Source organism: Gnatocerus cornutus, chromosome 10 (assembly GCF_029298725.1).
Source record: "Gnatocerus cornutus isolate USDA-ARS CGAHR chromosome 10, icGnaCorn1.1, whole genome shotgun sequence".
Classification (NCBI taxonomy): domain Eukaryota; kingdom Metazoa; phylum Arthropoda; class Insecta; order Coleoptera; family Tenebrionidae; genus Gnatocerus; species Gnatocerus cornutus.
Window position 1 is genome coordinate 5,992,157 of NC_142242.1, and position 14,602 is coordinate 6,006,758.

Genomic DNA, 14,602 nt, shown 5'->3' on the forward strand with positions numbered 1-14,602 from the left:
GGAAATTTAGTAGTGTGTTAGTTTGGTTGGTGTCTTTTTTTTTATCATGTTTTTGTCGTTCGCTAGATTGACAGCGGCTGCGGCTAGATGGCGCTCGTGTTCGGCGTCTTCTGTTTTACCGACCGAGTGTTTCTACGCGTTCCTTCTAAGCCGATTTGACGAAATCCTTTTCTATGGTTTTGCCGCTAAAGTTGGCAAAGGGTAGTTATTTAGATGAAGTTGTGAAGTTTGATGTAAACAGTGGTCTGTCGATGTATAAGACGCTTTCTTTGTGTTAGTGGCGTAAGAAAAACCGTAGCCGATTTCGGCTGTGTCCACGTTTGAATTTGCAAACTTGCTCCGATTGGCTTTGTGGATGGTTATGTGCAATGTGATCACGTAATGGCGGGTAAGGCGTTACAGTGGAAATGTGTGGCTAATACCACTGGCCCTCAACCTCGGCCAAGACATGGACATCGCGCCGTTGCCATCAAGGATTTAATGGTAGTTTTTGGTGGCGGTAATGAAGGAATCGTCGATGAACTCCATGTTTATAATACGGGTATGTTCGCTTACCCCGATAAATATGGCGCGGAGATTTGTTGTTATTTATATTTACCCCCCACAACGGCGTTGTGCGTCCACAACGTCTTGTATTTACTTCGAAATTATTCACCCTGTAACCAAAAACAATCCTCGACTCTTGAAGAAAATTTCAAATGTCGCTTTTTTTCGGTATTGTTTGGTTCGAAAACAAACATGGCCGTCAAACATCAACATTCTACAGGGGTCGGACTAGAATTTTTCATATCACCAATAATTTCCTGGATTACTATTTATATGTAAAAAACAATAAAATCTCGTGCGCCATTATTATTTCCTAATTTACAAAAAGTTACATTTTCTTCATTTTTTCCCTCCGTTATAACCTCAAGCCCCCAATTTTTACCCAGTAGCCGTATTATCCAGATTTGTTCAAATTCGAATTGCCGTAAACATGTTTTTATGGCTCCTTTTTAATCCTCGATTATATACAGCATGGACCAAAATGAACTGATACAATTGTAATTTGCTGAGATGTGTTTGTCCAGTACCCACGTTGATCTAATAAAAGTAAAACTCGGCACAAAACTTCCAACATTGCAACATATTGTCGACCGTGAAAAAAGCCAACTTTGCATTAACAAATATCATATTTCAGCAACCAACCAATGGTTTGTGCCTATGACAAAAGGTGATGTCCCTCCAGGATGTGCCGCTTATGGTTTTGTGGTAGATGGTACCCGTCTATTAGTTTTTGGTGGTATGGTAGAATATGGCAAATACAGCAACGAACTATATGAGTTACAGGTGAGATAAGCACGGAATATGAATCACTGAACTATATTTATTTTGATTGACCATGATTTTTCTTAGGCGTCAAAATGGGAGTGGCGTCGATTGAAACCGAAGCCCCCAAAATCCGGACCTGCACCATGTCCAAGATTGGGTCATAGCTTCACACTTGTTAACAACAAAGTTTACTTATTTGGCGGTTTGGCCAACGACAGTGCTGATCCGAAAAATAACGTGCCGAGATACTTGAATGATTTGTACACGTTGGATATACGTACGACTCCGGTTCAATGGGATATTCCTATAACCAGTGGATCGTCGCCACCGCCGCGCGAATCTCATACTGGAGTAGCTTATTGCGATAAGAAAAACAATAAATCATTTTTGGTCATTTATGGTGGAATGAGTGGATGTCGCTTGGGCGATTTGTGGTTTTTGGAGACTGAAACTCGCACTTGGAGTAAACCTCAAATTTCTGGCACTACACCTTTGCCAAGGTCGCTGCATACTTCCACACTTATAGGACACCGCATGTTTGTTTTTGGTGGTTGGGTTCCGGTTGTTGTTGACGAAGTCAACGCATCAACAACTGAGAAGGAATGGAAATGCACAAACACTATGGCGTGTCTTAATTTGGGTAATTACTAAACCACCAATAACTGTTTCATTTAACACTTTTTGTTTAGAAACTATGAGTTGGGAACAACTTAACATTGACAGTACTGAAGAAAACGTCCCCTGCGCCAGAGCTGGACACTGTTCCGTTGGTGTTAGTACGAGGTTGTATATTTGGTCAGGACGTGATGGATATAGAAAAGCATGGAAAAATCAGGTATATTCGTGAATTTTTGTTGTTGTCTTGTATTGATTTTTCTCCCAGGTCTGCTGTAAAGATATGTGGTACCTTGAAGTAGATAGACCTGCACCCCCCAGCAGAGTGTCGTTAGTAAAAGCGGGAACGCACTCCCTGGAGGTCAATTGGACTGGCTCACCATCAGTACAGATGTACATTCTTCAGGTTAGTGGAATGCTCTTTTGTAATAAAGCTTGTTGCATTTTTATTTAATTCAATCCTGGTATAAAACGCTAACTGTATCGCCTGCTACTAATACGCCTGTTCGAATTGCGTTCGATGGTGTCGGAAACTTAATGCGTGTTTTATTAATGCCAAATAGGGAAGTTCTTTTTAATTTACCTTATGTTTGCATGTTCCACCTATTCCGCCTATTCCTGTGTGAGGGTTTTATATTTTTTGCTATGCGTGGCGTGTCGTCCTTTATGTATAAGATATCGCAAATCAATTATTATCAGGAATTCTGTTTGATGTGCGTGGGCAAAATGGTGCATGGGTAATTAATTATGCAGAATAACGGCCCCCTCTTCAGTGGTTAACGAAGATGTGTTTTCCTTAGATTCAAAAATACGATTTGCCGACGCCTTCCGCTGCTACAAATGTCGCAGCCAAACCAGTGCCCGCAGTGCCTCCTTTGTTGGCTTCACCTAAACCAACACCAGTGGCTAAAATACCACCAGCAGTCACGCAAGCAAAACCTGTTGTGCAAACAACAAACCAAGTCGTCGGTAGTCCACCTAAACCAGCGACACCAATCAAAGGTAAAGTGGCGAAGACACGAGTAACAAATTTGTCTGCATATCAGAGTTAATAATAATTGATTTGGTGACGCGAATTGTGGGGAAAAATAACAAATGTTCAGCAGTGACAGGCCAATGTCCCGCCATCGATAAATAACAAGAACACGGTAATTTTATGCTAATTTTTTCCACAGTGGCTATGATGTTGGCCTGTAGATCAGTGTTTGGGACACCTGTATTTTGGAGTTCTTTTTTATTATTTTTTTTAAACATGTAGTCGAAGATCGAAGCGATTTCATCCTTCTGTTCATTTATGCATGAGTTTTTTATGTTCAATCAAAAACTCTTTATATAATCACTTGCACGTGATTACGCGAGGCTTGATTTTGCTGTTAAGTGTAGGGGTTTTATTGTTTGATTTTGGATCGAGGAGTTTTGTTAAATAAGAGACGGCGTCTTGTCTGATCAAATTGTTTAGATTTGAAGCGGCAAGTGTGTTTTTCGTTTAATAACATGATCGATGTCGTTGGTTTAATTTTAGTTATTTTATAAAGCTCGTTCGATTGTTTTTTTATTTATTTATTTTTTGTATTTGAAATAACCAGTGTTCTTATTATTTATAGTTCGAAATGCGGTGAAAAATACATCAGCATGTGCTCCACTCTTAATTGCACCTCCACAGAGTGCCGTGAATACTGATCCTACACAAGCTAGTATGTTGTCAGGCATTCAGGCACTAGCTGCAGCAGCTGCTGCTACCCAAAAAATAACTGTTGCCCCACAAACATCTCAAATCAAAATTGGTGATTATCATAGAACGGTTTCCTTTGTATCATGAGATTCACGTAAAAACCCTCTTTCAGCTTCACCAAATGTACGAGTTCAAGGTACTACGGGACCGATAATAAGACAAACATCACAAGTGACGGGGAAACCGCTAATTGTTCAAAAAGGCAGCAGTATTATTCAAAAAAGTGGGATTCAACAACAGGTTGTTACCCTGGTTAAAACTAGCACGGGAATGACTTTGGCTACGTTGCCTAAACCTGGAACTGTAGTTCAGAATAAATCGCCTCAACAACCGAAAAACACGATAGTTAAAATAATGCCTAGTAACCCTACAAGTAAAGTGTTGACCACCGTTAAAGCGATACCATCAAATTTAATACAAATGAACAAAGCTACTGGGAAACTTATGTTATCAAAGAATGCCACCGGTCAAATTCCCACCATTAACAATCAACAAGTTATAGTTGTCAGTTCAAATAGCGGCATCAGAACAATGCAATCGGTCTCTAACGCTCAAACAGTTTCTGCTGTCAAATCTACAACGGTTAATGTACAGCCGATTGCGTCCTCCTCGGCCATTACTGGAATTCAAGGCGTTAAAATCGGTAAACCAATCACACTTTCCATGCCCATGACCGTCGTCGGCTCGCCCAAGACGTTGACCATATCCAAAAATACAGTAAGTTTACAGACTCGTCCGCATGCGAACTGAAGAAATTAATAAGACTGGCGGCGATGTATTAATGTGGAACACGATCTAATTTTATTTCCGTCGGTGCGGTAAAAATACAACGAAATTCCAACTTCTCTATTGGCAAAATTGTTGAACTTTTTCTCTGCGACTTTCTTTTTTAGGTCTTATTAATTTCGCTCGAGTTTGATTTGTTGTTTGACTAACAATAACGTTAAATATTTGTAGAAACAGGTCATGATTGGTGGTAAACCCGTAACGGTGCAAATGGCAGGGGGCAACAAAGTTACCCTTATGCAGCCACAACAAGGTTTGGGAAAAATCGTCCGTTTACCAGCCACGTCTACAATGACACCAGCTAATAACGCCGAACAGCCAAAACTTGTAGTTGTGTCACGTCCTAAACAACCGACAGCAACAATAGGTTCGTTAAAACGCGTGATTTTGTTTCTGTTATTTTATAATTGTTTTTCATCAGCGTCGTCTTCTTTTGACGGTCCAGCAACAACAGATGCGGCGCTTGCTGCTCTTGCTGCCGAAGCAGGATTAATCGATCCGAAGCCTGAAAAAGACGTTGCTGTTGAAGAAGCAGGTGAAACTGCAGAACAGAATTTGATTAGACAGTTAGAAGACAATGTTGAAGCACCGGCTACTGCGACGGAATCACCGAGTCAAGAAGAAGCAACTATATTGTTCGAAAATAACGGTGTTAATCAGACTTTAGGGTTGAGAGGCGGAAGTTCGCGTTTGCCACCGTATAAACCCTTCAACTATAAGTTGGGTCTAAGAGGTGGTAGTAAAGATTCAGTGGAAATGACGCATGATCAAAACACTGAGGAAGTAAATAATGACGAGAATATGACCGATGCGACGTCTATGAATGGTACTCTGGCAGATGGAGGTGATAAACTTTATTTGGGGAATGTGAAAGAAGAAAGTATGGAAGAAAACGAAGATAAATTCGATCCATCCACTGTCGACGGAGAATTACCAGCTGCCGGCTTCACTCCAAAAACGGAAGTTGCTGGTTTTACCGAAAGACAAGAGCCTGTTGGAGAGGCTGCTGTTCTTGACGACGTGAAAAAAGAACATGGAGATGCCTTATCTGCATTGGCTTCGGCTGCTTTAGACCACTCAAAAGAAAACAAGAAGACTGATAGTGTGAATAATGTGTCTGAAACGAATAATAAAGAGCTATGGCACACAGTCGGGTTTATTAAAGGAAATAGTTGTGACGTACTCAGTTATTTTATGTTGGACGATTATTCGGACTTGACGGTGGATAACTTACCAGATTTAGCTGGTTTCCCCCGAATTCAACTTGAACCAGGTACTGCCTACAAATTCAGAGTTGCTGCTGTCAATTCTGTCGGTGTCGGTGATTGGAGTGAGGTATGTTACTTTTATTGTGCTGTGATGCTTTTGAATACAGCAATTGGTATCAGCAGGTCTCCGCTTTCAAAACGTGTCTGCCAGGTTTCCCCGGTGCTCCGTCTGCCATTAAAATTGCCAAATCTGGAGATGGCGCCCATCTCTCATGGGAACCACCAAGTTCGAATCAAGGTGATATTTTGGAGTACTCCGTTTATCTCGCCGTTCGCGGAAAAGTATGTGTAATAAAAAAAATTTAATTTAAATAGAAGTAAATCGGTTTCTTTCAGGACAAAGCGACTCCTCCGGTGCAATTGGCTTTTGTACGTGTATATTGCGGACCAAACAACTCATGTGTGGTCCCAAATTCAACATTGGCGGCTGCTCATTTGGATACCTCAACGAAAGCCGCAATAATATTCAGAATTGCTGCAAAGAACGATAAAGGTTATGGACCAGCAACGCAAGTGAGGTGGTTGCAAGGTCAGTTATAAAAAAAAAACTTGAATTGGATCAAGTATCAAATTGTAAATTTCAGATTCACAAACTACAAATAAGTCTGCTAAACGAATGCAAGAAGAGCGTCCGGTGGTTAGTAAGAAAATGAAATTTGAAAAAGAAGAGAATTAACTGGAGAGAGTGACTAGTTACTAGATACTAAACACAAGGGGCTGTTAAATTATTATTGTATACATATTTTTTATTACATGCACATTTCTGAAGCCACGCGGCTTAGCCCCTATATTGATCCTGTTTTATTTCGTCGTGAGAAACATTCTAAAATATATTTATTTCAAATGAAACTGTGTTAGTGACTTTAAGTCTAATGTTAATAATTAATTAGTATCGAAACTTTTATTTACAGGTAGTTTGTGTGATATCTCATGATATCTTTTAGAAAAGATTAACAGCGTAAAAGGATGGTTGACTGTGTAATACTTTTCTCTATTTTTTACTATAAAGTCTTCAGCTTTTTAAACATTTTAAAACGTGAAGATCTTGTATTATTTGTAGATTGTTATAATGATAAATAAGGTAAGGCTTAGGAATTTGTTTATTGATGTTGTCCGTAGTACAAATTTGTCAATTGCGGATACCACAATATACGTTTGCACATTTTGTTCCCACTTTTTTTTCATGCTATTGAAATTGTTTATTCAGTTAATGTGAGTTGTTAAATTATTTTGTTGCATTTTAAGGATGCATTGTATCAAGTAGAATAATATTAGACGACGACATTGTCAATATTTATTGATTCATGTAAAGACAGTTGGTTTTGTTCCTGGTGAATTAATTGTATTTACTTTAATAAATATGGTTTAAATATGTATATGATTAATAACAGGATGTGTAAGAAATGTTACTCGGAATCGTGGAACACAATCAGGTGTAGGCAATTTTCAATAAATATTTTCCTTACATGCAACAGAGTATATAATTGTACAATATTTAATTAAATTTTTCTGTAACTATTTTATCTATACTATATAGCAATATCATATTCTTCAGTTTGTTACAAATGTAAAAAATTTATATTGCAAAAATAAATCATTCTGTTAATGAGGTGACTTCTCTTACTGGAGATCTTGTAAAAAATGACAGATTATTGTATAATACGTTAATAGGAAGAACGCGAATGTATAAGTGGGAGGTCGGTGGTTTTAAGTTTCTGTAATAAGTTATTCAATGAAATCGTGGAGAAAATAAATCTCGTACACTCTGTTTTATACTGGTCTAATAACTATTTTAGTTAGTGATAAATCGTTAAGTAAATAAAAGCATTTTCGATAAGAAAAGACTTTTTCATTTCGTTTACTTGATGAAGGGTCAATGGAAGTATATAACTACTAATAAGGCCCTCTCAGAGCACAACACATATTTAATGCTTTTAGCCTGGTTTTCACAGAAACTTTTGAAAAGTTAAAATTTTTAAAGAATTTGCTCGGTTTTTCGAAATCACCCTTTTTTAAAACAATCAAAATTTTAAGAAATATATCCTGTTTTATCAAACGTGAATACGGTTTCGCACAAACAAATTTCTCTTTTAAAAATACTTAAAATTCGTCTTTTAACCCCGTTTTTCTGTTAGGCTACTTCAGAACAAAAATGAATACGGTTTCGGCCAAGAAAAGTTACCATTTAAAAACACTTAAAATTCGTCTTTTAACCTTGTTTTTCTGTTGGGCCATTTCAGCACACATATGAATACGGTTTTGTCCAAACAAATTCGGACAAAGTCCTCATGAGCGAAGCGAATTTTCCTTTCAAAAACACTCAAAATTAGAAATTTTGCCTTGTGTTAAAGACTTTTTTCCTAGTAAAAACCCCTTCAGAACACTTCATTTTTTTAGCAAATATACCCTGTAAGGTAAGGTAACTTTTTAAAAATTAACATTTTTCGAAGATTTTGCCGTTTTGAAGTTTGAACAGCCCCGTTTTTAAAGGTATATCTAAAAAGCAACATTTTAAGGATTTTGTCCTGTGCAAAAACGTATTTATTAATGAAAACTATAACAAATTTTATAATTCTTGAAAATCATCTAATGGAGTTTCTGGGTTATATAAGTTATTTTTAAATGTGTGAGTTTTCTCGTTACCAGAATCATTGTAATCTGTCGGAACTGCAAAGAAGATGTTAGAAATAACTGAGTTTAAACTAATGTTTAGCTTTCTTACCTAGCAGTTGAATCACAGTCTGTGCTAATTCATTAATGTTATAATATTCTTTTTCATCTGCTTTAATAAAATGAATAGGTAAAGAACCCAACGAATTCCCTTCGGTCATGAGCGCTTCGCGCAAATCCATTTATTTATTTAAGACAAATAACAACATTCAACATTATCATAATTCACGGTGTCAAAATGGAATATGTTGTAGCAGTTTTGATGGAAGAGGTAATGTTTTAGCACATGGCTTCTTTCCAAATAATGATGAATGTCTTGGAATTCATTTTGATAAATCAGAAAATTGGTATTTTGGTGAATCAGGCAATACACCTGATGGCCAAACTAATTTTTATACAGTATTATTACGAAATCGGACAAACATTAGGCATTGAACAGTCTGCAAATAATAATTCAATTATGTACGCCTATTATAAAGGTGATATTGATAAATTAACTCAAGACGATATGTGGGCAATTCAATATTTATATGGAAGACCTGAACGATTAAAATATGAATTAAAACCAACAACAACAGTTAAACCTACTGTAAGGGAAAGCGTCCCTGAAGGCCAGCCTAGAGGTGAAGCCGATGCCGAAGGTATATTCGGTAATTTATGTGATTTTAATAAAGAAATTGATACATTCTTAATTGCAAATCATCATACGTATATTTTTTATAAGAAATATGTTTGGTTAGTCAGTTTAAAAGACATGACTTATGATAAAGAACCGAAATTAATTAAAGATTATTTATATTTTTTGCCAGATGATTTTAAAGAAATTTCACATATTTATCAAAGACCTTCAGGTGATGTTTTAATAGTTGTTAAAAATTTATATTATTTAATTGATTTTCCAAGTTTTAATGTTAAAAGTGGATATAAATGCTCGATCTATTGAAAATTTAGGAATACCAAAAGGAAAAAGAATTGATGCAATATTTAGAACTTATTCTGGAAAAGCATATATATTTTATGATAAAGTCTTGTACATTGAGTTTGATAAGTGTTTGTTTAGATCAAAGAAAAATGGTCTTATTTCAGAATTATTTGCTGGAATACCTCCAAATACAAGGTGTTTATAAATGTTTCTAGCATCATGCGTGGCTTTGGAATTTCTGTCGTACACTATTTTGCCGCTTTGTTTTCATAGTGAATATAACTATCTTGAAAATTATTTATAATGTTACTTACTTCAATGACGTTTTAGTTACGGTTTTGTGTGTTTTCGATTTTTAGGTTTTCAACCACAACTGGAGCAGTTTATTTCTCAAAACTTACTTTGCTTCATGTTTGAGGTTAACTGCAAATGTCAGTTGACAAAGGGAAACCCACATTTGTAATGAGCGGCAAATTTCTTTGACATTTCATAGCCACCCTTGATGCTAGAAACATTTATAAACACCTTGTATAAACAGAGCATTCAGATATAGAAATTTGTATTTCTTTAAAGATAAAATGTATTATGAATTTGATGATATTTCGAATACATTAGTTAAATCTGATAAATTTAACTTGACAGTTTTCAGATTTAAATGTGGTCTCATCGATCAAATAATAAAACTGATTCAACGTCTGTGTTAGTAAAAGTCTTTTTTTATATATAAATGGATCATAAAAAAATTATAATATGTGAGTTAGATAAAGATGAAAATATGGATAGAACATATAAAATTCTTAACATAATACAAAGAGAGCGAAGTTCAGCTAGTATGAAATTAAATTTAATCAAACTGAAAGATTTATATAATGTAAACGGAGAAATAAAAGATGAAGGCCATCATACAACTGTAAAAGTTGTAATGCCGTTTGTGAGATTTTCAGACAGTGGAATATCTACAGTTGCAAATCAAATGACGAAGAAATTCTGTTCGATCTGACAGAGGGTGAAAAAACATGTGCATAAAATCTTAAAATTTGTTTAAAATTGTTATTTTTGCTCTTTTACTTGAAATATTATATTTTTTAAATGACTTTAAGGGTCTTATTTTACTTGAAGTAGAATAATGTCTTGTAAGCATAGGCAACCAGATATACTCGGGACTAAATAAAGTTATTTTTCTCGTAGTGGCAACAGTGTGGCTTAGTTTGTCAATTAAGCGATCGTCAACTGTCATTTCATACTGAGGTGGCGGTAAATGTTGATGTTTTAATTTTTATGGATAGATCAGTTTGTAAAAAACTATCAACATATTTGGGTTTGATCTACATAGAAGAAATAATTGAGGAAGCAGAAGAAAAACTATTTGAGGACATCCTCTCTCGTTTAGATAACAAAAATGCAAAATTATATAGACTCCTCCAAAGTTGTATAAACAAATATTTAATTGCAGGTAAAAATAATGTGTGTTTGACTCATCATTTTGTGCTGTGGGAGAACATCAATGCAAATTTCCGAGCTGTTATTAGGAATGAACTAGATTACACAACTTATATGAGTATTTCTGAAACAGCAAATGTTGTAATAAGTTTAAATAAACACCCATCATTTACCAGTTATGTAGAAGCAGTTTCCCTGATCATTGATGAATTTTTACACTGTAAGTGTCATGTAATTGCAAAGTATAAAGGTGATAAAAATCTGTATTGCAAGGTTAAATTACCCTTGTTATCAGTAATACCTTTATACATATTGCACTACTTTCGTCACTGTAAAATTTTAGAGTGTGAATGTGAATTATAATATGTAGGTATGTACTTTTTTGTATTAGGTAAGTTACTTTGGGATTATACAATAAAATTATGGAGGAATATTAATTAGCAACATTGTTTTAATTTAACATTTGAAATTTGGTGCCAACAGGGCAAAATTCTCTTAAATTTTAAGCGTTTTCAAAGCTGAATTTGTTTTGTCAAAATCGAATTCACCTTTGGAAAAACAGGATAGATTCCTTAAATTTGGCCCAACAGAAAAACAGGGTTAAGACGAATTTTAAGTGTTTTTAAATGGTAACTTTTCTTGGCCGAAACCGTATTCATTTTTGTTCTGAAGTAGCCTAACAGAAAAACAGGGTTAAAAGACGAATTTTAAGTATTTTTTAAAGGGAAATTTGTTTGTACGAAACCGTATTCACGTTTGATAAAACAGGATATATTTCTTAAAATTTTGACTTTTTTAAAAAAGGGTGACTTCGAAAAACCGAGCAAATTCTTTAAAAATTTTAACTTTTCAAAAGTTTCTTTGAAAACCAGGCTAAAAGCATTAAAAATGTGTTGTGTTCTGAGGGGGCCTTATTAGTAGTTGTATAGGACACAGAAAGTTCTATATCTACAAGAAAATTAATTTTATTGGTCAGACTTTGTGATTTAATTTTAAAATTTAATACATTGTTTTGTATAATGGTGTATTGTTTATTTTAGCTATGTGTTAATGAACATAGCAGCAATAACAATTTATGCCTGACTATATCGTACCATTCAATCAACATGTACAAAGCTCTATACAATATATACAATATAACATAAATACATTTTTACTAATTAAATAATTCCAAAGAATAATCATTTCGAGATAGTTACGTTTTGATAACTCAAAATTAAATACAATAAATAAATAAGTTCGAGGGGGAAGTGCTGAGTTTATATTTATTAGAAAACGTTTTATTTTTATATTTACATCCTGTGCTGGCTATGTACGGCTTAATAAGCACTACACAAATAAACTCAGTAGAATTTTGAACAATTTCGCATTTAGACCATTACATAAATAAAATCATCGTGTATTCATCAGGACGCAAAAAGGGCTAACATTCAAGTCTGAAGTGATAAAAAATAAAACTGAAAGAAACGAGAGTTAAAAACATAATCAAAATGAAAAAACATTATAACAAGTTGACTGGAATAACTCACATCTAAGAGACATTCGTATTCACATAAATACTTTATTAAAATAGTTCACTATTATAAAATTATCACTTTCCTTCATTCAATCAAGCTGAGCTTTACTAACTTAAATATAATTAAATGACCGAAAGTCTGATCATGTGTAAAATCACAGATATTCACTTGCAAATGGCAGTTTCCTAACTCTCACTATACTGGGGTAGGACCAGAGTTCGGGACGTATACGGGTCACGTGGGTACATTTCGGGTGGTTCTAAATGGCACACTACTGTTTCGCCGTCTAAAACAGCGGCTAAGGACCTCACAGTGTCACCCCGATACATGTTAGATCTCATTCTGTAACCGTCCACGTCTTGCGGATATCGGCTGTGCTCCTTCTTAACAGCTTCTAGAATGCTGCGATCCGCTCCTGGACTATACGGAATCAGTGGTCTGTGATCCCCGTAGGAACGCGATGATTGTCGACTCATGTCACTCTGTCTTTTCCCGTCTTCATCACTCATATCGCTGACTTGGATTTCGCTTCGTTCTATTTCCTCGTAGACAGGGTCGTCCTCAGGCACCAATCCTCTCGCCGACCTTCCGTCGTATATCTCCGTGTATGTGTGGTGACTCCAGTGATTCCCGGTTTTCGAAAAGTTTCCGTTTTTTTTGCGTGTTCCGTGCGGCTGTAGACTCTGAGGGAGAGGAAGGTGCTTGGGATGAGGTATTGTGTCGTGTCTTCTGTTGAAGTCGGGAAAATTCAGTTGAACGTTGTTTTCCATTATAGTTTGATTGCAGTCGGATGAAACATACGCTTGGCGACGCGCATCTTTGGCATTGTTGAGCCTGGTGTCGGCTACGATCGTATGTGACCGGGGCGAGTCCTCCTGCTCTGATCCTCCATGGCCCGAATCACGACTATATGACTTAAAAGAAATGTTCTGAAAAGAAAACAAGAACAAAAACTCAATTTCACTCCCACAAACAATTTAAGAAGCATCGAAATTAGTAGTCGTAAGCGAGAGAATAAGAACAAAAATTAGGAATCAGTCATTAACGTCACCATGCAGGCTTTCTACTCGGGACCAACCCCAGACATGCGCCCTCAACTTTACTCGAGCCTCGGTCGTCTTAAGCTAAATCAATCCCTCTCCAGGCTGTTATCCGTGTTGCCCCGAAGAACCTCACTTAATTTTTTACTCTCAACTTTAGTCAAAAATTAAGCGTTGCGCTGTGCAATCGAGCGTGAAATTTCGGGTTTGGTCTGGAGCGGCGGTGTGCTACGCACCTTCCAGTGTAAAGGCTTGTGAAGAGGACCCCATGTGGAGGCCGATTTGGGTAAATTTGGGGTGATTGTGGAGTTTTTATAAAAATTACGAATATAAGGTAACGTGGAAGTGTTTGGAGGTTCAAGTACGGGTGGGGGTGTTTGTGTGCCGTCTCGGATTGGGCGACACAGAGTAGCAGCCGTGGTGCCCGAGGTAGAGGTGGGCACAGGTGTTCTGCCTATGCGATTCACGTTGGTGCAACTCCGGGAATTCCATTCTCGCTGCAACTGTAACAGAGGCCGCCTTCACCTATCGTCGTCAGTAAGCAGTAGGAAGCGTTAGTACAAAAACTCTTACCAAACCAAACAAAAGGACAGAGATACATGCCAAGAGGGGGCGCGCAATGCACGCACCACCACAGCACCACACGCGAGTTAGTAAGCAGCTCAAATGCTCATTAGATGAAACTAAACAGATCCACAATCTATCTAATTATTAGGACAAATAACTAAGTACTAAAATGCCAACACGTTTCACAGGTCTCCTGAAGTTAAAAAGAAATGAGGAAACAGTGAAATTTTGTCTCAAAATGTGTTTGGCTTTGAATTGTGTATTTGTCCATGTGGAAGAATGTGGCATGAAGACTATGAAAAGCTACATTAATAAGACAAGAGCTGCGTGGTTAAAGCAGGATAGTACCTTGTTGAGAAACATTGTGCAGTCGATTGTGGTTGGTAGTGGTAGTGGTGGTACTAGCATTGTTGAGATCGGTTCTAGTTAGAACCTGGACTAGCGCGGTAGGACGCACGTTATTAAGATTATTCGAGATGACTATATTGTTGGTACCCACACTAGTTCCATGTGGAGACAAGACCGAATTGTCTGTTGAATGTGAGTTTGTTCCAGAAGGATTGCCGTTGGAGCCGGCATATATACTCGTTCTTCGCTCCTTGTTTAATCCGGAACTTCCGCTGCTGCTGCCACCGCCACCACCTGGTTTCGAACAACGCAAACACTTCGGCAACCACGAGTGCCGTCTTATAAACTTGCGGTACTCCTTGCGAACCTAACCATAAAATTTCAGT

The 14,602-nt window shown here is 36.7% G+C and overlaps 2 protein-coding genes across 13 annotated transcripts in view; one reads left to right on the plus strand and one right to left on the minus strand.

Annotated features, from left to right (window-relative positions):
* Positions 1 to 88: 88 nt before the first annotated feature.
* On the plus strand, positions 89 to 7,321 carry Hcf (Host cell factor). Of its 5 annotated transcripts, none has more exons than XM_088047186.1 (13): positions 89 to 541; positions 1,181 to 1,329; positions 1,396 to 1,951; positions 2,001 to 2,146; positions 2,195 to 2,332; positions 2,727 to 2,928; positions 3,531 to 3,710; positions 3,771 to 4,375; positions 4,616 to 4,811; positions 4,866 to 5,779; positions 5,833 to 5,994; positions 6,049 to 6,241; positions 6,297 to 7,321. In XM_088047186.1, the coding sequence occupies exons 1-13, from the start codon at positions 382 to 384 to the stop codon at positions 6,386 to 6,388; spliced, it is 3,693 nt and encodes a 1,230-aa protein (XP_087903312.1). In that variant the 5' UTR covers positions 89 to 381; the 3' UTR covers positions 6,389 to 7,321. The 5 variants fall into 5 exon arrangements, with proteins under 5 accessions (XP_087903312.1, XP_087903311.1, XP_087903314.1 ...); XM_088047187.1 differs by having other exon boundaries at positions 90 to 541; positions 5,836 to 5,994; XM_088047185.1 differs by having other exon boundaries at positions 4,616 to 5,779; positions 5,836 to 5,994.
* A 4,372-nt stretch (positions 7,322 to 11,693) lies between these two features.
* The window catches only part of Cirl (Calcium-independent receptor for alpha-latrotoxin), a 70,250-nt gene continuing 67,341 nt past the window's right edge, over positions 11,694 to 14,602 (minus strand). For 6 of the 8 annotated variants that reach the window (XM_088046944.1, XM_088046945.1, XM_088046940.1 and 3 more), the window contains 3 exons: positions 14,368 to 14,583; positions 13,538 to 13,804; positions 11,694 to 13,190 (listed from right to left, as the gene is read on the minus strand). In XM_088046944.1, the coding sequence (XP_087903070.1) occupies positions 12,447 to 13,190; positions 13,538 to 13,804; positions 14,368 to 14,583 (1,227 nt within the window). In that variant the 3' untranslated portion in view covers positions 11,694 to 12,446. Of the gene's footprint in view, positions 13,191 to 13,537; positions 13,805 to 14,216; positions 14,584 to 14,602 lie in introns of those variants that run through there. The other 2 variants (XM_088046946.1, XM_088046947.1) reach the window with 2 other exon arrangements.

Coding starts and splice junctions, on each gene's coding strand:
- Hcf (XM_088047185.1), top strand. CDS start 382: ATGGCGGGTAAGGCGTTACAGTGGAAATGTGTGGCTAATACCACTGGC. Junction 2,147..2,194: donor GAAAAGCATGGAAAAATCAG/GTATATTCGTGA, acceptor TTTTTCTCCCAG/GTCTGCTGTAAAGATATGTG. Junction 6,242..6,296: donor GCAAGTGAGGTGGTTGCAAG/GTCAGTTATAAA, acceptor TGTAAATTTCAG/ATTCACAAACTACAAATAAG.